The sequence below is a fragment of the Diuraphis noxia genome, unplaced genomic scaffold (assembly GCF_037042655.1).
Source record: "Diuraphis noxia isolate RWA-SAM2 unplaced genomic scaffold, SU_Dnox_SAM2 contig0003, whole genome shotgun sequence".
NCBI lineage: Eukaryota > Metazoa > Arthropoda > Insecta > Hemiptera > Aphididae > Diuraphis > Diuraphis noxia.
In genome coordinates this window covers 35,177,517-35,201,787 of record NW_028301713.1, presented here as the reverse complement: position 1 = coordinate 35,201,787, position 24,271 = coordinate 35,177,517, and the positions used below count along the sequence as shown (strand labels likewise).

The following is a 24,271-nucleotide window of genomic DNA, read 5'->3' as shown; positions in this document are numbered from 1 at the left end:
ATTATGTAAGTTCCCAAAAAAAAAAAAAAAAAAAATGATAAATGATAAATGATAAATATTAAAATATATAGTATGTGATGTCACGGAGGATCATAATGACTATACCTTATATTTTATTATTATTTTAATTTCGATTATTCTATTACAATCTGTACACACTACGTAATGGAATAATAGCATATTATGTTGTATAATATAAGCGTTAGTGTGTCTGAAATTTATTATTTATATATTATACATCAAGGAAACTTGATGGATCGTTATGGGGGGAGAACCATCCTGCAGTGACAGCACTTCGAGTTTGAAGATGACCCAAACTGATTTTTCGTTGTTTGTTTTGCCGCCGCGTTTTGGTACACGCTGTGCGCGTTGCGTGGCCATAATTAAAGTTCAGACGCGCCGCGGCAGCAGTACGGGTTCGGTTGTCGGCCACCGCGAAAGTTCAACTGCGCTGTCTGCTACGTCCGCCGCACACACATGCAGGTAAAATCACGTTAGGTTTTCCATTTTCTGCTGTAAAATCACTCGTATACTTATGCACATATATAATACATATAATATTATACGCTACCCTATTAATATATTATATGTATAGTATGTATATAATATAGTGCAGACTATATACATATATATATATATATACATACAATTTTTATTACGATTTCGTATAGGTACCTATATACCTATATATAATATAATATATATATATTTACATAATATGATTATAGGAACTCACGATGAGTCGATGATATTACACGCGGGAAAACTACACGATTTTTTCGATATTTTTTTATATTTGTATTTTTTATATTTTTTATATTTTAAAATATGGATTATCTGGAGGATTTAATAATTTTACACTGAAATAGTGAAATTGCATTTTAATATATGTCATATTAGCATATATCTTCCAGATATCCATAACATCATATAGGTACATATTTAATATTTACATGTGTGCGAGTACAGTATAATAACCGCGTTGCCCACAAAAGGTTAGACTATTGACTTGTGTATTTTAAAGAGTAGGTACTAACATTTAGAGTACTTAATATATAAAGCATAAACCTATTTATGAGTGTATTATTATATTATTTATATTTACCATCCATAATAATGCTCGAGCTTTAAGCGTCTCTCGAACTCGTAATCTTATACTAGCTGTTATGTTCGTATAGCAACAGCTAAGTATACGGCAATACCAAATCTAATTTAATAAACTTACGTCTTCATCATAATATAATATGAAATAATTGTTAAAAGCACACGCACACACATACATCATAATTTATTGATATAGGTATTATAACTCCTTATACCTATATCGTAAAAAGTCAAAAACTATCCTCTACACTTATAAAAGGAATAAGTGCTTATTTTTTCATTAAAATTTCTTGACAATGATGAAATTTAAATTATATACGAGTAATAATATACATACACAAAATATACAATTAACATAACGAGGGGATGATTTATCATGTGATATATTTTGATATATATTATCTACACCTGTGTTTGGATGTTAGATTAATTTGTTAAAGGTCAGATCATCGCACGCGTAGAAAGTTATTATTAGATATAATTATTGAGAATCGGAATTTAATTGGCTTCTTGTTGAAATATACGCATACTTACCTATTTATTTTACTGTAATGTATTTGCGTGTACCACTGTACCCAAATAATATATTTATGTACTTTTGATAAACCCTTTATCTACGTGTTTCTACTTTCTGTGTACAACTATATATTATATTATTATATATTTATAAAAACACAAATAAATTTATAACTACTATAATAAAATTACTATCCACCCTTTAGTAATTTTATATTTGTATGGTTATTAATTTTGATAAAATATGACGATAATATATAATTTATGCGTGTAATGTTATGTATATCAGTATATCCATATAATATTTACGTTATTAAATCGATCAGACTTAATGTAACTTAAAATGATAATGTATGTTGTATATATATTTTAATAAATTATTTCATACCCGTTTAACGGAGTTTGGGTTCATTAGTATAATTATTGTCATTAAACATGTTCAAATAAGTACGTAATATTATTTTATGTAATAAATATACACATTTACAACATTACAATAATATGCATTAACACACACACATATTATTGGATACCTAATAAGTGTGTGCATTACTAAATAAACATAATTAATACTTTATAGTTACCTAAGGGTTTCGAGTACATTTTCTACAATACCAATATTTTTATACCAAATATGAGTATATATATATATATACATGTATTATACGAGTATAATTTAAATGTACAAACTCGAAAGAGATAACATCGATATGATTTAATTTGTATTTATTTACGATACAATAATATACGCAACATACAGGAAAAAGCTTTTTAAATCTGTGCCGACCGCGTTCTGTGATAATATTATTATATAAATAAACATAAAATATTTACCCAAATAAATATATTATATATATATAAAGTACTGCATATATTGTATACAGTACTTTTGTATACATTACATAACAGTGTTACAGTTATTTATTTATTTTAAATCAGGATAAAAAAAAAAATAAAACATAAAACATCCATTATAGGAAAAGCTATGTATTAATTAACTCGCTGCAGCGATATACAGCCTTTGTGGGTCATGCACAGCAGTCTGGCCCAGTAATATTGATCTCGTTTCAGCATTGCCTCTCACTGGTACCTAATCTATTATACGATTCTCCTTCCCTTCCATATATATGTACATGTTTATCGTATGAGCGGCGAATAATAAGTTCACACATTTTAAATATTTGTTTTAAAATCAGTTTTACTCATTGGAATAGTTTTCGTTTGATTTATTAATCTTTAATTATCACAATAAAAGTCCTTCATATATACATGGTAATTCACCAAACATGTTAACCCCTACTTTTTCCTTAAATAAAGTTAATTTATTCAAATTCTGATTTTTGGAAACAATAGAATATGTACTAATTAAACAATACATTTTCGAATATTTAAAATGTTATGCCATTTAATAACTGTCGTTTTAATAACTGTTATTTTAATAACTTTTAATAACTGTCATTTAATAACTCTTGCGTTGGCACAAAGTAAAGTTGCTATTCTAAAAAAAAAAAACCCAGTACACTTTTTTAACTGTACATTTTAAGGCAGTTTACGTTTTTTTTCTTCATGTTATCATATTTTTGCAAATGAAAGTGTTACTAATGGGTGGCTGCTTTCCTCAAAAAAGTCACACTATATATAAATGTTATTAAGAATACGATGTATTTTTATTTAAATAATTTGTATATAAAATCTGTTTCACATTTGCTTATTGTGCCAAGTGGTATAGATTGTAGATTTCATATAAAATAAAAAAATAAATAAAAAATGTTATCATATTCAAATCAAACATTTACCGAGTGTAAAAGTATACTATAGACTAAATATTACATGCATCTTAAATTGTATGTATAGTAAATAAAGTTTAATGACGAATTATAAACTACTCATTTCAATTTTTACTTAAACGAATAAACATTTTAAAAAGAAATCATAAATTATTTGATTCACCAGTCACCCTAGCTGTACAAGTGTATGTTACACTCGTGGGTATTTTATAATTAAGATTAATAATACATACCTTTCTTTTTCTCGGAAAAAGCTTTATTTAATGTAGGTATTATGCGCTATGCTATACTACTATATTATTGCTACCCTTCAGGTTTAACACATGTTTTATTTAAATTATTATTAAATCTTATCTGTCTTCAGTGTCTTCACTAATATGCAAATGTTATAAAATAAAGTTACAATTATATAAATTTTTAAACTTTATAAATTTGTTTTGTTTTTCGGTAATTTGTGAGAGTGTTCAGGTTTGCGTTGTAGGCCATAGATAATATGTTTGTTTAATCAATAAAAACCAAAAAAAAAATATATATATATATCGAGAGAACTATACATTTCAATTTGCGACACAATACGCGCATTTGATTATCGAATTACTCTATTACACGCTATCGGTATTGGCGATGTGTATGAAAAATACTCCACGCTTTATCGAAAAATAATATTTGCAGTACAACATACCAAAGTATATTATAATACATATTATATAGGTATAATTTCACGTATCGATGATTGCATCGTATTCATGGTATCGAGAATCCCACGTTTTATTCGTACACCGAATAGTGAATACCGAAATGTGTACGAATTAACTGTTTGTACTGCTGCAGTTGTACCTATATATACCTGATATTACGTACATCAATCATTGTGCTATGGTAAATTTCCGTACTTAAAAAATAAATAAAAATATTTACCCATTCCACACCCAATGGTATACTGTATTAAACACACACAAACATGACCCACATTTATTTATTTTAATATGACCATATTTAAGTTTTTTTGAACACAATATTTTATCTCGTGCTCTCGTTTTTTCCGTGAGCATCTCGATCAAAAGTCGAAATACCAATTTAAATACTCCATCATTTGGTGTGCAAATATGCATTTAACAGTTTAACACACTTCACGTATATGGAGCCTCTGTGAAAATTATTTACTGCTTAATTATGAATAATATTATACAAGCACCAAATAGTTGTTCTTAGAAATCTATCACCCCGCATTAAAACATTTAATTAACTATTCGCCATGGCTTCTGGAAGGAGGTAACAATGTAACATTAATTATACGAAAATGTTATAACGATGTTCCACCTTAAAAATATATATTATATTTGTATTGCATAATATTATTATACATGGCAATTAGGTACATATTATACTTGTGTATGTTCAGGCCCCCGAGGTGGCAAGTGCGCGTAATGACGTATTATATGATATAACAAAAATAATTATTTTAAATGTTTTAAAATATGGAACTATCTGAATACGTGTAGAATTATATAACGTGCCTAGTAGTTAACTTGTTTTAATTTATACGCATTCACAGTATAATAAAATAATAATATTTTATAAATAGTAATTTAATATGATGTAGGTACTTGGGTTACGACGTATGTAATTCATAAAACAAATAACAATAGAATATGTGCAGCGATGGTAGACATTTTTTTAATGTTTTTTTTTTTTTTAATACGTATAAAGAGTATTAGGTATTCTGATATTCATAGTAACACAGTCACCAAACTTACAGCATTATTGTCCCTTGCGCATTAAAAAAATATTATTATGAAATAGCTCGCGGGAATGCGGGAAGAGCGACCGGCTGCTGTTGTTGCCTTGAACGCCGTTCCGCGAAAAATCCACCCCCTTCTGCAGCATATATTTTATAGGTCACGCAGTATCTGCGTGTATATCACCCAGTCCATAACCACGGCACGATATTTTGACGATTATTATATTATTGTAACATCGCATTTACATAGATACCTAAATATTATTATTGTTATTATGTTTAGTAAATTTATATTGTGCATTTGTGATACTTACTTAAAAGATTATTATAATTATTATGTATATAGGCACATGTAGTTGAAATGTTTGCAGTACACGGAACAAAAATTTCGTGTCGATCGTTTGTGATTTCCTTAATTTTTCAAACTATTGGTATACACTAATTGTAACAATATTATAATTTTTTGATAATACACATACCGAAACATAAATTATAATCTGCGATTATGTGCGGGTAATAAAACTGCAGCAGATTTGAGAACAATGAAATTCGTTATAATATGACGATGAATGATACGAGTGAATTTATCGACCAAATCGAATAAAAGCAATTTTAGTAACAGCTTGATGAAATATTTTTTATAGGTTTTAACAGTACCTACCTATACATATATTATGTTCGGGCACGCCATAACAATATAAATATTATACCATAATTTTATTATTTCAATCGAAAAACTTTAAGTTTGTTTACTATAATGTATAATATCATGGGTTTCTTATTGGGTAATAAAATCGCAGGCATCACAAAGTTTTTATATTCAATAAACTTCAGTAAATGTTACTATTGAACTATTTATATGTGTAGTATGTAAATGCTATTATCGCGGTATACAAATGAAAACATAATAACATGAAATGCAAACATGTTTTTAATCTAATATTTCGACCAACGTTTAAAATCTAAATCAATAAAACATAAAATTAACATCATATTAATTATACACAAGTACACAGCAATACACCATGACATTGTATATTATGCAGGCAAATTAAATTATTTAAATTTATTATTACTAATTCGTAACACCTAGCAATCAGCACGGTTATTAGATAAAACATTTTTTGTCTAAGTAATTAGTTTATCATATGCTGTAAAATTTACAGTGTAAATGTATTGTTTTAGTCGAAAATGTTGTTGTTCAACTAACACACCGATCGTGGTAGAACTTAATAAAAACCATTTTGCCTTAAATGTTATCATTATTAATATTTATCTAATTATGAATATAATTCAGTTTACCTACAATATTAATTATTATTTATGCAAAGTTAATTTGTTGTATAGTGTATTAAATTGTATCTAAAATGAATTAAAATAATGAATGGACATCAATAACAGTACAATACACGGACACAGGTTGTGATTTGTTACACCGACGGACACTCTTATTATATTATATTATCAGGTTTCTTTTATTATTATTATTTATTTATTTTCATTTAAAAATAGAAATGTATACATTTTGTATATATTATTTATAATTAGTACATATTTAATAGGTATACTGTAAACCTACTTACAAAAACAATTGCACATTTTGTAAACTTATTTTACTAAACTATATAATTGTCTAGTAACGTTGTATAATGAATAACATGTATACCTACATGGTTTTACTAAATAAACAATAGTTTTTTTGTTTTTTAAAGGTAGCCTAATTTATTATGTTTAATTTCATAATTTTAAAACAAATTTATTTTTTGATTTTTTTGTTGAGAATATTGAATTTATAATTATTTAAATATTAGGAAAGTTTGATGTAACTGCAGAGGAATGATGTACATCGCGATAAATAATAATATTCTTCTTATCTAAACTTTAAATGATTTAATTATTCAAATTTTTAATTTTTAAAAAATAGATTATTTGTTAATACTTACATGTTATATGTTACAGGCCTATAGGTCACAGTACATTTTCAAACAGCATTTAGTTACAACATTTATTTTGTAAACGGTATTGAAGTTTGCTTTACCTATCACTATTTAAAATAATTTATCTTTTAACATAATTATTATAAATTATAATATTAATAACTAATTAGTAAATATCTATATAATCATTAAAAAATAACACTAATCCATATTATAATAAGTTTAGGTGCTAAAGAATTTCGAATTGCACATTTAATTTTTCGGTACCTATAATGAGTAGAATTTAATATTATTATAAAAGTGTATTATAATTAAATATAATTATACCTATATATTTGATTCATACACCTACTATTGCGTGTGTATACCTACCAATTTTTACACTGTAGCAATGTATATATTGTTATTATTGTTATGATAAATAATATACATTATGTCCTTATCATTATTATACTAACGTAAAATACCTACCATAATTTCCAATATTATATACTATAGACTATTGTGGATATTGAAAGCTATACCTACCTTCCTACCGGAAAACGTCAACTTTTCACCTCACGAAGGGCTTCTTATAGTATGAACTATGAAGTTTATGTTCAGTATGCCTGTCGGCTGTCTATACTTATTGTATAAGTGAAAAAATATTAACAACATTTCACAATCGATTCTATACCTATATTATATTAAATAAGTAGGTAGGTACATAGAATATCTATTCAATTCAAAAAAAATTATCTTTAAAAAAAAAATATTATACAAATAATATGCGCGCGTAAAGATTTAGTTAATAATTGTCTCGTGTTGTCACTAGTAATATTAATTTTATATTAGTATCTGGTATATTAAAATATGATTACATGTGTACAGTTTCTATTCATTATAGAGATCATCTCGTAAGTTGTATTTTAGTATAATATCATGTTGTACGTGTATTAAACTATTAACTTATTCGTCAAATATTCTCTAAGAATAATCCTAGATAATTATGAATTTTTGATGACATTTAAAACGAGCTTTTAACTTTTATACGTGACATAAAGGATGGAGATCATTTGTGAATTTAACTGAAGTAGAAAGTTCAGTTAGGTATTATAATTAAATAATGTTTGAAACATTACAAAAGATACGTTAATATAATAATATAATCTATTATTTCATAAAAAAATATGTATATAAAGATTTGAAGCTTTATATGGAAAAATCACACGCTTTGTAGAGTAGTCTGATTCTCTAATTTCATTAATTTATCTTTCGATAGAAACACAATAACTTTCTACAGGGTGCATCAAACATTTATTTTTAATTTCGTATAATCGTATCTTAAAACAAACATTGTAAAAATAACAAAAGTTTATGAAAATTGACCAAATTAAAAATCGTAATATTATATAGTTTAAAAATAGAATTTTTAAAATCTAAGTCAAAAGTGAATATATCGAAGTTATTATCGCAATCGGATCATTCTACGAGGCGTGAGAGTTTTTCCTGTAAAACAAATTTTTTTGCAAAAAATTAGATAACGTGCAGGCCTCTTAATCTGTCATATAATTTACTATACATAATATTATACACTATACAGTAGAACCTCAACAACTCGAATCTCTATATAGCTCTGTATACATATTTTGAATATAGTTATAATCGATGAGTTCCATTTATAATTTATCTATCAAATCAAATAAGAGCATTAATATTTTTTTATTATTATTGATCTTAAGGTTTGGTGAGTTTTTAGGGGCCATTGCATTTATATTTGTAGCTTATATTTTATTTGTGGTGATAATTCGATTAAAATAATACAGGGGGATTCTAAGACTTATAGCTATATTTATTTGTATCTCTCATATAAATGTATTTCTTTATTTCAATGCTCCCAAGATATGACATAAATTACTATAAAACATCGAAATTATTAATTTAAGCATATTCATTTTTTTTCATTATGTATTTATTATTAATATTTTTCCATTTACATTAAAATTTACAGGGAAGTTTGATTTACTACCCACATGTACTATCAATTACGGCGGGTTAGAAGACAGAACAAAAGTCCTATAAGAATATCGTTTAAAAGGTATTCGAAAATATGGAGACTGATTAATGCAAGTTTCATGAAAACAATAAATTTCGCCATCAGCTTTCCGATAATTGTATTGTTATTTCTTATCATACCAGTCACTCTTGTGTTCAAATGGATTGTGTCATTTACTCACCGAATTGTCTGTCTAGGAGGTACGTACCTATACAATGCTATAGATTTTAAGCTCTCAAGTACTTGTAATTACAACAGTAATCTTAGAACAAGTCAATTGTATCAAATATCACCTATATGTGTACCAGAATATAATTTTTTTTTTTACTTTTAACGTATTTTAGTTTATTTAAAAAATATTTCATATTCGTTTTTATGATATATATATTTTAAACAAATAACGCGAAATCGTAATGAGCACCTTTTTACAAATAATGGACTGGAAATACGTAAAATGTAATACCTATAAAAGTCATTCCAATCCTTAATTTAGTAACATCGACATAATTAGATACATGTGGCATTTATATGATATAAAAACAGTTTATTGTTTATGTATTTAAACTTTAAAGCATACTTACTTATGTATGGTGATGCAATGAAGCATAGAAATATAGAATTTATTTCAGTACGATAATGTTAAATGTATCTATATTCTATTTGATATTTTTCTAAACAATTCTTCCAAAAAAATTTACATAATTATTGTTTCTGACAATAACTGAAATGTTTAAAATTATAAGTTCCTATTAAATTATTACAATATCTGCCTATTTTAAATTTTGTGTGGAGGGACAACGTTTAGGAAACAAAGTCACGAATAGGTAAATACTTAACTAATAATAAAAGTTTTTAACTCATTAATTGTTTTTTAATATGGATATAAAACCTATTTTCAATTTTGTGTGGAGGGACAACGTTTAGGAAACAAAGTCACGAATAGGTAAATACTTAACTAATAATAAAAATTTTTAACTCATTAATTGTTTTTTAATTTGGATATAAAAATTATCAATTATTGATCAGGTAGATTAATTTAATCTGGCTATTATGTCTGAGATTACTTTTATTATTATTTTTTTTTTTTTGGAGATATTTACGTTGTATGTATAGCCATGTAGGTACCTACTGAAAATTATTTTATGAATAATATTAGACAGTAAAATACTAAAATATATGATAACCATTATATTGTTACATTATACTAAACTTTAAATAAAATTACTAATATTTTTAAATGATTCGACATAAAAATATTATATTAATAATTTTCAAAGAATATGAAACTAAAATTGTATGATGTCATTCAAATAATTAATAAATTTAAAATGGGGGAAAGAAGATAACCCACATGCACTGATGTATGTAGTAAATAGTTGCAGTTGAATGTACATCGACATTAAATAAATCGCTAATAGTCATTATTGTCAATGTACCTATATGACGTGTTAAATTTTAATTGAATGATAATTAATCATTTCGTACAAAAAACGAATCTGAGCAAAGAATAAGGGTGGTTGGCTTATATTTATTACTAAGCATATTTTATGATGTATTAATTATATTACTATAAAGTAATTTATTTTATTATACTAACGACATGGTAGGTTAAATTTAGTTTTGCTAAAAAAATTGCATTTGTTTAAGTTTTACGTGTATAAAATATAATATTATTCGTAAAAGTGTAGGTATATGACGTATAGTCTCCAGTTTCCACACGAATAATATTTTTACATAACAAGAAAAATAACTATAACATCGTTATTCTTCTTTTAAGTATTAAATTTCGTCCAAGTATAAATTTTCAAATGTCCATAAAAAAAAAAACAGTGCTTATGCTTTTTTTTAGATTTTTTGGTTTTAGTATGAACTACTTGAGAAACATCGTATTAAATTTTCAAACTAGCCAACATATTTTTAAAATTGTACCATGTATAGAAAATGATAATTCAAATAATTGGTGAAAATTTCAACCACCTATTGTTATTAATTTTAATAAAAAAATAAAATCTATTTTGTCAAAAACTATTTTACTTTTTGCCCCCCCCCCCCACTCCCGTTCATTATCTAAAATTAATTAGTTTTAACAATTAAATAATATTTTACTTATTTTATCGAACAATAAACTATTGAATTTTTAGAATTTTTTTGAATAATTGTCATTAATAATTTTATATTAATTATTTTTATGACAAATTTAATGCTGTATAGGAATGAACTTGAAAATATGACGTAATTTCTTATTACATCAGTTATAGGGAACGTAATGACAAACGACGAGATTCGTTGGCTGGGTGGTTCTTGGCGTCATTCTACTGTGTTCGCAATTTTCATTCTTGACAATGAAATAGAATTGAAGTTTTTACAACAGCTTGTCGTTAACAAAGTATTACCACAATGTCCACGATTAACTGAAAAACCGGTGGTGTTGACAAATCTATTTGGGAATTCGCATTGTTGGATGTCTGATCGTAATTCATTTGATATTAACCAACATGTATTCAAATCGTGTGAAAACACAATGGAAAAACACGAACTTCAGGTAATACATAACTTAATATTTAACTGATATTATCTATCATATTTAATATTAATTTATAATTTGATATTAAAATGTACACTTATACCTACCTCCGATTATACTTATTGACGATCACTTACGCGTAATTTATCTTTTTCGCTGCAGTGCTCGGTTTTTGTAGTTTTCTCATTATATTATTTATAATTTACCATTGACTATGATTAATTTTTCGAATTCAAAAAATGCTAAATATTAAATATTTTTTGAACAACGATGTTTCTTTTTATGATTAAAAAAATTTTCAATATGTATATAATTTATTGATAGTTGAATTTTTATTAAATTTATAGAGATATATTGGGCAACTAGTTTCCGGGGGTTTATCAATAGACAAACCTCCTTGGGAATTGCATTTGTTATCTCAACATGATGAAGTAATGCCGGGAAAGCGTGATGCAGTGGTTGTATTTCTTGCTCACCGATGTCTAGCAGATTGGATATCTTTGGCTAAATTATTATGCACTTGTTTGTCAGATACAAAACCATACTACCATACTTCAGAAGTAAAAACTTAATATTTCTACTTCAGTAATTTGAAAGTAGAGATTAAAATATAGACAATTACATTTCAGAATCCAACAAAAATGCGATATTTGACAAGCGTAGCGAGAACTGTGATGACTGGACCTGCAGAAATATTATGGAAAATGATTACCCCAATCAATGATGACAATATAGTGACTCCGGATCCCCTATCGTTAAACTATAACATAAGTTGGTCTTGTTTTCAAGGGGCTTTATCCAAAGTAAACCGAATTAATCAAGTGACTAAAACTCCAAACAGTGATGTGGTTTTGTCTGCAATTGCTGGATCGTTGCATGTTATGATGAAAGTTATTGGACAGCAAAAATTGGACAACATGAATGTATTGCAATATTTACCATTAAACTTAACTATTGCTATTTAAAGTTGATTTGTTTTTCCTTTATAGATTGTTTACCCTGTACAATCCGGGAATACTGACCACTCGTCACCAGTTCTCATTCGTTTACCAATAGGCGTTGAAGGCGCCATCCCAAGATTGTGGTTTACCAAGAAAGCGATGCAAAATATGTATCAATCGGACCAAGCTTTATTGCCAGTAATAGTTTCTTTATTAATGCCACTCCATTCTTCGGGAACCAGAACACTGTTATCTGGGCTCACGGACAATTTGGTATAAGCATAATATTTTAAGTATAAAGATTCTATGAATGTTCAAATGTGCTATATAGAAATTAAAAACCAATAAATTATTTTTTAGGCTTGCCTACAATTTAGTTGGGTATCTGGTCCAAGGTCAAGAATAATAATCAAAGGATCTCCATTAAAAACAGTTTACTCTGTACTGCCGTCTCAAAAATCTATCGGTGTTTCAGTGTCAGTATTTACATACACCGATGATATATTTATTAGCGTTAGTGCGGACAGTGCGATTGGCGAAGGGTTTGGTGAAACTTTATTGCTCAACATAAAACGTCAAATTGACCAGATGTACGAGCTGTTAAGATACAGGCGAATACCAAAGGATTTAAAGAGCAGCTTTTTAATATCGAATAATTTTAAGGATTTATCGTCTATAGATGTTGAAGGGGTAAATGATAAAATGCCTTATTGTTATTGAGAATAATTGAAATATATATATATATATATCTTTATATATGTATTAGATTATGAAGAAAATGAAAGATATTCAGTTACAACTACAAATGGCTAAAGAACTAGGTGTTTATAACGACGACGGGATAAGACACGTAAATCAGCTAAGAGGCGAGTACTCAATTTTACTTCGAGAACTACGAAAAAGGAAACACAAAAATAAAAGAAATATTGTACAGAAAATTTTGGGATGTTCAAATCCTTTTAATACCAAGGTATTATTTATAAAATCAAATTATATTATTAATTAAAATAAAAAACAAAGGCTCATATATATATAATTAGGTATTGGACTTTAGAAATATCTAGATACCTAACAAAATAATGATGTTTTTCTTCTTTTAATTCAGTTATGTTGTGAAAAAGAAGAAACTAAGGCGGCCCAAGCTACAAGAAAATTACAAGAAGCAACTAATATATTTGTCGCACAAACTGCTCAAGATTACCGTCCTAAATTACATATTTGTAAGAGTACTGTTTATGCTAAAGACAATTTTTTAGGATTACCTAAATTACCTAGGGAACAACTACTCACTCAGATCTAAATGGTATTTCAGTTTTTGAATTATTCGATGTATATGATTTTACATCTTTTAATCTGTGCTTCTTTAGCTCAGATATTTTTTCTTAAATTGAAAGGCTAACTCTTTAAAAGACTTGACTAATTTACTTTTGACATTTTTTTCGTCATGCTATAAAATATATTTTACAAAAGATTCAAATAATATATTAGTGTACCTACTTATCGTTCACTTATAGAGATGTGTAGTTGGTTATCACGGATTTCGAGAAAATTGTATAAAGTTTTGTTTTATTAATTTTGTAAATTTGCGTACACAATTTCGATTCTTCTTCGGTAGGTCATAAATTACAATGATTACATTAATTATATGCTACCTTATTAGTGAATTACAATTATATAAATATTTTTTTAAATTTTAAAACATTGTGACTTCCACTATACTAAGTAGGGTAATAAGACCAATCAAACATAAATGCTCAGATCTTGAATTATTGTTACTTAACACCAATAGTTAAATTTTATTTAAAAACTTTTACCTAATTTAATTTTCAAATATAATCTAGAATAAATAATCCACTGTAAAAGGGTACTTTGATAACACTTATGTTTTGCTTTAGTGAATTTTTCTATTTAAATTAGATATCTTATATATTAGGTATATTATATAATATATATATTGATAAAAACAAATTTAATATTTTGAAATTTGGGAATATATTATTTTGGTATCTAATGTTTCCTACTAGGTATATATTAACTTAATTAACTGCTCATTGTTGATGAGCCCTTAAGATAATCATTCATTAGGTACGTATTTATCGTAATTAGTTTACATTGTTATTTATTTCATTATTTGAAATAATAATTAAGTCTGCACGCACAATGCACACGTACATAGTGCAAAGTAGTATATATTAATAACATTTTAAGTTTGAAAATCAACTAGTCAAAGTCGAAAAATTGGGGATCAATATCTATAAAAAAAAATAATGTTGTATAAATGTGCCTATATAGTATTAATGTACCTCTATAATGACATGTTATATAATTATGTAGTAAAAATCTATAAGTGTTTATTATTAATTGCGCTAAGAAAAATATAGGAAAAATGTGATATTATTTTAAATATAATATAATATATAATTATAAGCCATAAGGTCCCCTCCACGCGGGCGAACAATGCAATACATAGGTATATAATTATGTTTTGTTTTTATAATTATAACTAAAATTTACAACTGTTAAATATTTAAATAAATTTAAATTACATATGCATCTTTGTTAAAAATATAAATCTATTGACTATATTATACTAATGAATAAAATTAATACATTATATATTTTTTTTTATATTATAACACTTACCTAATCGAACATTGATACCTAAATGTCCAGGGTGCTATATGATAAAACATTTTTATAACGTAACCGTGGTATCATGTTAAGTAATTGCGGTGGTAGTGAATTGTGGCCCAATCGCCCCAATCTCGTAATCAAGTACGAATTGTGGCCTGCAGTGCTTATAGGGACGTACAAAATGCAGCTGTATAATAATTACCACTTCATATTAACAGCCTATTAGCATTACCTTGCAGGAGACACCTTCACAATGAGGTTAGCTGACTACCGAGTCGTCTACTCGTCTCCCACAAATATATTTTTGTCATTTTTGGTATTGTTCTATTATTTTTATTAAGTTTTTATTTTTATTCGTTTTTACTTTTACATATTATTCAAACGATAAACCTCACATCGAACTCCAAGTAACACATCAACAAAGTTATACATGTCATGATGGCTAGTGTATAGCACCATATACATTTAGTTTCGAGTGAAAACTTTCACAACTGTTAGTGGTACGGTTGTAGCTAACATTAAACTATGGATACCCCCATATACTAGGCACACGTGGTCACATGGAATCAGGTAAATAATTACTATCGCGTCGAAATTCACTTACAGCCAAAATGTTATCGGGCCGTTGTCATGAACAACACGTCGGTCGCAATTCACCCACAGTCAAATTTTAAACTTAACTTGAATAATTATTGTACGAAAGTAATGTTATATCTGTTTTTAAATTTTGGGATAAATTTAACATATTATATATTTTTTAATTTTACAGTGTATTTTTTAAATTTTAAATTGCTTGATTACTATTTTATACTTAAATACATATATATTATAAACTAAATTGAATACAAGTTGAAAAAAATAAAAAATAAACTGATCAATATATTTTTATGAGGTATTTTTGACTATTAAATTACTAACTTCTGAAGAAGTGTCACTAAACGTTCCCTTCATTCACGCGACCAAGTATTTTATTTCTTTTGACTCCAAATTTGTTCGTTTTTATTGTGTATATAATACTGCTGGTTGTAAATATTTTCTACTTAAAAAAATAAATTATGAATACAAAAGGAAAATTAACTTGCTAAATCGATATTTTTCATTAAACATAATATATTTATATTAATAAAAAGAATAATGTTTTGATTTTCTCTGATACACTGCTACGTTTATCCCTAATAAATTCAATTGAAAAATATAGGTTAGCCAGAACTAATACTAAAAGTTATTTGATTTTATTTCTCTGGAAAAATCACATTAATTGTTTGTGGTGATATCATGATATCATAATAATTGTACTCCTTGTTTTAGATAGATAATTTATCTGTGTTTGCGATTTATAAATCTGTGATATTTAAATGAAATATTTTCGTCTTTTTTTAAATATGTATTCTATAAATATACCTTCTATACCTATATAACTATGAGTGCCTTTTTGATACAAAATATTAATGTAATTAGTGATATATCTACAGTTTATGATTTCCATATTATTATATTTTTAATTTTCATAATATGATGATCATAACTTAGAAGTATCTGCCTTTTTTATCTGTCCGTTAATAGTTCAATGTTTTAACAATATTATTGATAACAAATTATTAATGAGTAGAAAAAAAATTTTTTTAATAGTTCGTGTAATTTAAATCAAACGTAAAAATTGATATAGTCGTTTAGATATTATAATTAGGCCTTAATCTTAAACTGAATTCAAAATTAAAATTATCCTTAGAACTACTATTAATTACAATCAATAACTCCTAGTACAATATTTTCTGGTTCTACAATTTCAGTCATTAGTTCAATCGATTGTTGTAATAAAATTAAATATGATTCATTCAAATCAGTCTCATTATGATATAAAACCATGCAAACAGTATCAATTTCCACGTGATCGCCTTTTTTTACTAGTAAGCGAACACCGACTGCTGGATCGATCGCTTGATTAGAAAATTGTCTTCCGGCACCCAATTTGTTACAAACTTTAGCAATAGTCATACCATCTATGTCATTCACGTAACCTATAATAATAATATATAATTTTTACATTGAACAATATGCCAATAACCTTAGTTGTTGCGACTTTAATAAAAATAAATAAATAAATAAAAAAATAATATATAATATAAAGTAGGTAAATAAGTAATGTTATAATATGAAACTGGAAAATTTTTTTGTACTACAAATTTTGTATACAAATTGTTACTCTCGTCGTACCTATATACCAATACATAATAAAAAACACCAATGTATCTACCTGAAGTAGAAGACTTGATTTCTATCACAAATTTAGCCATTGGTAAAACGGAAGTTGTATTACCATAGCATAACTCATCTGCTATCTGTTCATCGACTCTCAATTCGATTAACATTTGCTTAAACTTTTCCAAAGCTGTTCCATTATTTAACGACTGAGCCATCCGCTTACGACCTTCATTCACCGACCTTACTTTATGAGTCATTTCTAATAGATGTCCGCCTATTCAATTTAGTAGCGTGTAATTATAACAATTATTTAATTTATTAGCATTGATCAAATAAAATATATAAATACCGATTAGCTCAATGAGAGTTTGTAAGTCACTTGGTCCTTTTCCTTTTAAACAATTTATGGATTCTAATATTTCCAAAGAATTTCCAACATAATTACCAATCGGTGCTGACATTCTAGTCATCAACGCTCTACATTCAATACCCATCAGTTTAGCCACTAAAACCTAAAATATTACATAAACTAGGTACGTTATATTATAATGTAAATGTACGACGTTTATAGAATTGGGATATTTTGGGTGTGCAATAATGTCAACAATTATTCTCCTAATTAGCATAGGTATAGTGCCTACCTTTACAAGTAGATGAGATAAAGATGAATTTAATACTATGGTGATAATATGCATGTTAATATTTATTTATCTTTCAAATAACAATAATATATCATTAGATCTTTTAAATTTCTATAAACAGGATCGGGAGCTCAATATGTGTCGCCTTTGTTCTCCACACATCCAATATGCCTATTGTAATATATCTATATTGTGTAGTTATAAATTTCAAACATAGCGATCGATATAAATATAGAATAATGCAATTAGGTATCTGAAAACAGATTCCTGCTCAAAGAATAATGCGATGGTACTAACTACTGATAAGTAGTAATAACTCCTTTGATAAATAAACGATGAGTGTAAAATTATAAAAATGATTGGTTTATAAAGTGTGAATTTTAGTACTTTAGAGTTAACCGTGGTGTATTAAGATAAAAAATATAGACAAATTGATACGAATATACGTCAGCGATTTAATGGCTTGAAACTTTTGAGTGCGTGACAACTGAAATTGCTACATAACGCGGTTCGCATACGTAACATAAGTGCATAGGTACCTATAGGGCTATATAGCTAGTTAGTTTTAGTCATCTACCTACTTGTAAGTATAAATAAATAATATTTTTCGTTCTAGTCGTAAACTACTGTATACTGTATATACCAGAGGTATTCAAACTTTTTCAGCACGCGGCTCCTTTGGGTGTTCACAATATTTTTACGGCTCCCAAATTATTATGAAAAAATTAAAACAAAACACGGATACAATATGGGAAATATGCTATATGGGTGATAATAACAGTGACTAGAAATAAGACTTCAAATGGTCGAATCGTAAGGTGTGTCGTTTTAATTTCCATAATGATTGCAAATAATATTTATAATAATTATACAAGACCTAGGTATGATATTGGTTTTCGGTGCTTTGACGCGTGGCTCCCTTGGCAAACTCTCGCGACGCACAGTTTGAATACTTCTGGTATATACATATACAATAATATGCAACTTAAACAGTAGAATTTGTGGTTGGGCAGAGTTTAATGTTGAATAATTTAGAAGTTGACCATATTTTGATTGAAACGATTTTTAATTTTCCGAAACCCTGTTATGTTTTAAAATGCAAAAAAATAATTAGTTTAACGAAAAATGAATTTCATATGGGCCATAGACCACTGATCAAAAGACTACCTAATTAATTAATGATGGTAAAATTGTTTCAATTGAACAAACTAAACCTATATAACATTTTTAAAAATATAATTACTAGACGTTTAAGTACACTTTTATATAATTTAAAATTAGTAAGTATTGCATATAACGAAATTATTAAACTAAATTTTAAAACTAAAAATAATTTATAGTAGCTATATTCGATTGACGTATAAGTAGTTATGAGTAAAAATACCAAAATAACTTACAAATTGTTGTCCAAAGGTTTTAGCTTCATCGATTGAACGGAAAAAACTTGCTGATCCGACTTTTAAATCAAGTATTAAATATTTAATACCGGCAGCTGCTTTTTTAGATATTATAGACGCTAATAAAATTATGTAAAATAACGTTACTTATTCGAATATTTTTTACATCTATTAGGTGAGAGACTAAATTACCTATAATCAATCCAGCATTATCGACCGTAGCAGTGACATCTCGAGCTTTATAAAGAACAGAATCAGCAGGCGATAAATCGTCCGAGCCAACGATAAAACACCCGAAATTATTACCTATGTCCAACAGTTGTTGGTCGTCGAAACTAAACGCGGAAAATCCTAAAATAACGATGTAGTTATTACTTGTTGCCTGTTGGTGTTATTGTGACGTGAATGATGACGTGCAGGTGTATATTAATTATTATTTAGGTATAGTAAACGGGTTTGTTTAAACATATTGATATACAATTCATCGTTATTGAAATATTGCGCTAACCAGGTATACTCTCGAGTTTGTCTAACGTGCCACCGGTAAACTCGAGTCCCCTGCCCGACACCATCGGTATGATGAAATCTTCTTGCACGGCACTCAGCGCAGGTACGAGAGGAATCGAAACTTTATCCCCGACGCCACCGGTGCTGTGTTTGTCCACGACAATTGCCGACGATCTAAATTTGAGTATTTTCCCCGAATTCGCCATAGCCGTGGTCATGTTACAGACCTCGGCATTGGTCAAATCGTTTAAATACAAGGCCATTAACATCGCTCCTGCGTGAATATAAACACCTATAGTTAATATTTTGAAATAACATAATATCGTCGTATTGTATGCCTAGGTAAAAATACTTATATAGCCACCTAGTCACGCTGATCATTGTGCAGGATATATAAAAAATCGTACTTATCTCTTGCATACTATACATATGTACCTAATAATATTTGAATAAATAATATTCATGTAATATGGTATAAGCCAGTGGGGTATTTAGGAATTTATCGTGGGTAGGGTTCAAAAAATTCAGATAAATCGCCCCTTCCCAATTACTCTATAGTCAGTAACTATAATATTTTATAAGACATTTTAACATTTTTGAGTTTTTAATTATTTCATATAATATATATTTATATCATCAACTTTGTAACAATAATAAAACCATAATTAACTAACAAATTATATAAGCTGTTCCCTAGTAATATTAAACTAATAAAATGCTAACATACTTATTGGTTAGTTAGTTATTCATGATTACAACAATTTAAAATTTATATTTAAAGTACTATAAAAAAAAAACCACGAGAACGTATATGAAACGAATTGCTAACTATTTATTATAAATAAATTTAAATAATATTTTATTGTAATACAACATGATTACAAAACAAAATCTAATCGCCCGGATTTAGCGCCATTTCATCAACAATTGCATCCACGTTGATGGGTAATAGGTATGTTTCGATGAATAGATATATTAAATAAATAAAAGAAACCATACGTCATCGTTATTACTTATTATCTTAGACTTTCATTTAGTTAATTTTAATAACAGCAGAGTGTTTTTTTCTTTAATCAAGAACTTGGCATTTATCAACCATGTTCAGTATCAAATTGATAACAAAAAAATCACAATATTAATCATAAACTATGAGATTAATTGAAAATTTTAGTAACTGAAACTTCAAAAATTGTTTATAAAATCCCTCGTTTCGTATAAAAAAATTTGTTTTTCTTAATCATGTAAACACACAAAATTTAACATGTACGAGACACGAGTCAATGGGAGGGGTCCGGATCCCATGGACCCCCCCCCCCCGTAAATACACCACTGGCATAAGCCCATTAATAGTTTGTATGGTATTTTTTTTAAATTTAAATTTTTTATTTCGTAACTGGACAAGGTCTTATGACAATCAAATATAATTACATTTGCAAAAATTCTAGTGCAACGTTTTGAACACCAAAATATTGGTGATTCGCCTTCACAAAAAGTGCTTTAGATGTTTGGTAGTGCCAAATTAGACAAGAAAAACGTGACACACAATTTAAGTTTATAGTCATAAATACACACAAACTGAATTTTACAAATAAGCATAATACCCAGAATTTATGCTCCCTCAATAACTCCAAGTAGGTACCTATTTATTTACTTCTTAAGATATAATGTATACTCAACCAGTGTCCACGTCAACAACACCCTAAAGAACATTTTCGTGTCTTAAAAGACTGAAAACATAATTAAGAAATACAACGACTGGAGTATAAACAGACATTTATATTTCGTCCTTAAATATAAATGTATTTGTGTATTTACTTTTCAGACTTGACTAAATGGATTAACATTATTATTATCGATCCACCGAAAAGTACTTATTACACCTGAAGAGTTTCTAAAAATATTATGTCACAGAAGACAAGGAAAATATACATTATATATTGTAAAAAAAATTTAAAATTCATTTTTATTGTATTAAAATCAGGTCGTTATTATGGGATGAGTGGTGAGGGGGGTACTACTCTACAGACTACAGTTTATCTTAGAAATAATGAATGTGCATATCCCCCATTCCAATGAAATTTCTTGTCTACACCACTACTAGTATTAGTAAAAATAATAATGCGGTATGGTAAATTCAATTTCCTTATATAACAACGATGATGTAAAAGATTCTTTACTAAGAGCAAATCAAAGTAAGAAAAAGCTGAAAAATACCTACAAAGCTTATATTATTATACTTAAAAGATGTTTCGATGAGTCAGATCTCCAAATAATGTTTTTTGTTTTGGAATATAAAAAATATATATATATTGTAATTCAAAAAAAAAAAGAAAAAACTATTAAAAGATATTAACAATAAAAAGTAAAAGAAAATAACTTTTTTTCAAAAATGTTTTTGTTTGTAACAAACTAAAAATTATGTAAAAAAAAATATTTTCAAATAGGTACCTTAAATTTTTAAATAACGGGTATTCTTCGATATAATAATCAGCTTGTACACCTACACAATATAATATTTTCCCTACCTAATATTGTATAACCGCTCTTACCGATTTGACATTGGTCTATGCATCCGTCCACTGTACATTTTACGAAAAATTTGATCTCATCGTTGGTCAATTCGTTTTTTTGACATTTTTTTTTTATTATGGATATGATACTCATCGTACAATAATTATAATATTATGAACATCAGTCGATCGATATAGTTACGTTTATATGCAGTTCATCCCGCACAATGTATGCAGCAGATACTAATATTATGCACTATTAAAACTATATTATATACTAAATAATAAACTTTAGGTAAGTAGTAGGTACGCGTTTGTATTGAACTCGGTCACTATTGGTTCGAGTCGATAATATTTTATTCGATTTATGATAATAATATTATATTATTATATTATGATGTAAGGTATAGGCACGAACATGTTTCGCATGACACTACCTATATACTACGACCAACCGTAGTCATACATTTTTATAAAATGTTATAACTGCAGTATAGTGTCTTATCTATATCGGTATAGACCGATGTATACCCATAACATGTTCTTTTAATTATTTATCAAATTGATTATGATGAGAGATAATTAGTATTCATAGGGCTACGCGTTTGTAATGAGTTTTATATACCAAATATAGGTGTAAAATGTTACCTATCTACAAAAATAATAGGTACCTAGAAGTGCGTTTTGTTCTCGCAATAAAACTACAATAATAATTTTACAGCGGTTTATTACTTTGTTCCATTCGAATTGAAAGATCAAAGTTCGGATTAAATAGTTTTTAAAATGTAGTACATTTGTTTTAAACATTAATACTACACGTGCCTTATATTATGTGTGTTTGTAATACCTATAGCTAAGATTTTTAGTGTAGATAAAGTTAACATTATATAATAATGTACAGACTGCAGCCGATGTACATTGGCACAATTAGGGCTGAGGAATACAAAAGGGTCTTTAGCACCCTCAAGTTCAAATGTATAGCATCACTTTTTTTTTTTTTGGGGGGGGGGATCTAAGTCTAACTATTTTTATTATAATAAAACACCATCAATTTTATGTTTTTAAATTATAAAATATTAAAAATATTAACCGAAAAAAAAATTTAAAAATTGTTGCTCATAATATGTATATTAAAATTAGTTATAAATTATTACACACTCTTGTAATTGTTATTAGACGATTAACATAAGGAAACAAATTACAGAAAAATGGATTGCTTACGATCAAATTTTTAGCCAATTGGTCACTCTAAAAATCATCATGTAGGTACGCTGTGGTGGACTGTGTCTGTGTATTATTATTTACTGGTAAACACTCACTAGTTTTATATTAATTATTGTCGTTTTATCGTACAATTTTTAATAAATTATTAATGTAAAGAACTAAAGAGGCATATAATATAATTATTATATAGGTACACATTTTGTTTTTAACATTAATATATAATGATAAATTGATAACACTATACGTACATTAAAATATATAATTAATATAGAAATTAGTATAAAAATGTATATAAAAAATTGGTATCGTTAAGTTGGCCACAACATCATAATATAGTCATCTGTGGAATTGTCAAGTCGTCCGCGACATGTATACGTAGTCAGCTGCAGCATAGCTGTATCGTATTTATATAAGTTGGCCGAAGCATCATTTATTTACTTGTGGAAAGCTAAAAATCAACTTTTAATTAACTATAGAGTTAATATTACATTTAAACCAGTTATTATTTATTTTATTTTATTATTATTTTAAGTTGATTTAAATTAAAACGTTTTCTCCTGATTTTGTTATT

General features: G+C 27.2%; 2 protein-coding genes across 4 annotated transcripts; one reads left to right on the top strand and one right to left on the bottom strand.

Annotated features, from left to right (window-relative positions):
* Nucleotides 1-387: 387 nt before the first annotated feature.
* Nucleotides 388-15,213, top strand: LOC107170742 (uncharacterized). Of its 2 annotated transcripts, none has more exons than XM_089224285.1 (9): nucleotides 388-483; nucleotides 9,076-9,320; nucleotides 11,373-11,662; nucleotides 11,992-12,204; nucleotides 12,274-12,567; nucleotides 12,634-12,858; nucleotides 12,946-13,275; nucleotides 13,352-13,555; nucleotides 13,691-15,213. In XM_089224285.1, exons 2-9 carry the CDS (start codon nucleotides 9,098-9,100, stop codon nucleotides 13,883-13,885), a joined length of 1,974 nt encoding a protein of 657 aa, XP_089080411.1. In that variant the 5' UTR covers nucleotides 388-483; nucleotides 9,076-9,097; the 3' UTR covers nucleotides 13,886-15,213. The 2 variants fall into 2 exon arrangements, with proteins under 2 accessions (XP_089080411.1, XP_089080412.1); XM_089224286.1 differs by lacking the exon at nucleotides 388-483 and adding an exon at nucleotides 6,346-6,616.
* Nucleotides 15,214-16,876: 1,663 nt separating this feature from the next.
* LOC107170743 (thymidine phosphorylase-like) lies at nucleotides 16,877-23,856 on the bottom strand. Of its 2 annotated transcripts, none has more exons than XM_089224287.1 (7): nucleotides 23,698-23,856; nucleotides 19,968-20,240; nucleotides 19,652-19,810; nucleotides 19,460-19,578; nucleotides 17,771-17,933; nucleotides 17,474-17,695; nucleotides 16,877-17,237 (listed from the first exon to the last, which is right to left on the bottom strand). In XM_089224287.1, the coding sequence occupies exons 2-7, from the start codon at nucleotides 20,233-20,235 to the stop codon at nucleotides 16,957-16,959; spliced, it is 1,212 nt and encodes a 403-aa protein (XP_089080413.1). In that variant the 5' UTR covers nucleotides 20,236-20,240; nucleotides 23,698-23,856; the 3' UTR covers nucleotides 16,877-16,956. The 2 variants fall into 2 exon arrangements, with proteins under 2 accessions (XP_089080413.1, XP_015376418.1); XM_015520932.2 differs by lacking the exon at nucleotides 23,698-23,856 and adding an exon at nucleotides 22,516-22,906.
* Between the last annotated feature and the right edge of the window lie 415 nt (nucleotides 23,857-24,271).

What these genes read in the sequence shown, in the direction of transcription:
- LOC107170742 (XM_089224285.1), top strand. Translation starts at nt 9,098, where the DNA reads ATGTACTATCAATTACGGCGGGTTAGAAGACAGAACAAAAGTCCTATA. An exon ending in CGTCTATAGATGTTGAAGGG is followed by an intron (nt 13,276 to 13,351) that starts GTAAATGATAAA and finishes TATATGTATTAG; the next exon opens with ATTATGAAGAAAATGAAAGA. An exon ending in CAAATCCTTTTAATACCAAG is followed by an intron (nt 13,556 to 13,690) that starts GTATTATTTATA and finishes CTTTTAATTCAG; the next exon opens with TTATGTTGTGAAAAAGAAGA.
- LOC107170743 (XM_015520932.2), bottom strand. Translation starts at nt 22,630, where the DNA reads ATGAGTATCATATCCATAATAAAAAAAAAATGTCAAAAAAACGAATTG. An exon ending in CATAGACCAATGTCAAATCG is followed by an intron (nt 20,241 to 22,515) that starts GTAAGAGCGGTT and finishes ATATTCACGCAG; the next exon opens with GAGCGATGTTAATGGCCTTG. An exon ending in AACTCTCATTGAGCTAATCG is followed by an intron (nt 17,696 to 17,770) that starts GTATTTATATAT and finishes TAAATTGAATAG; the next exon opens with GCGGACATCTATTAGAAATG.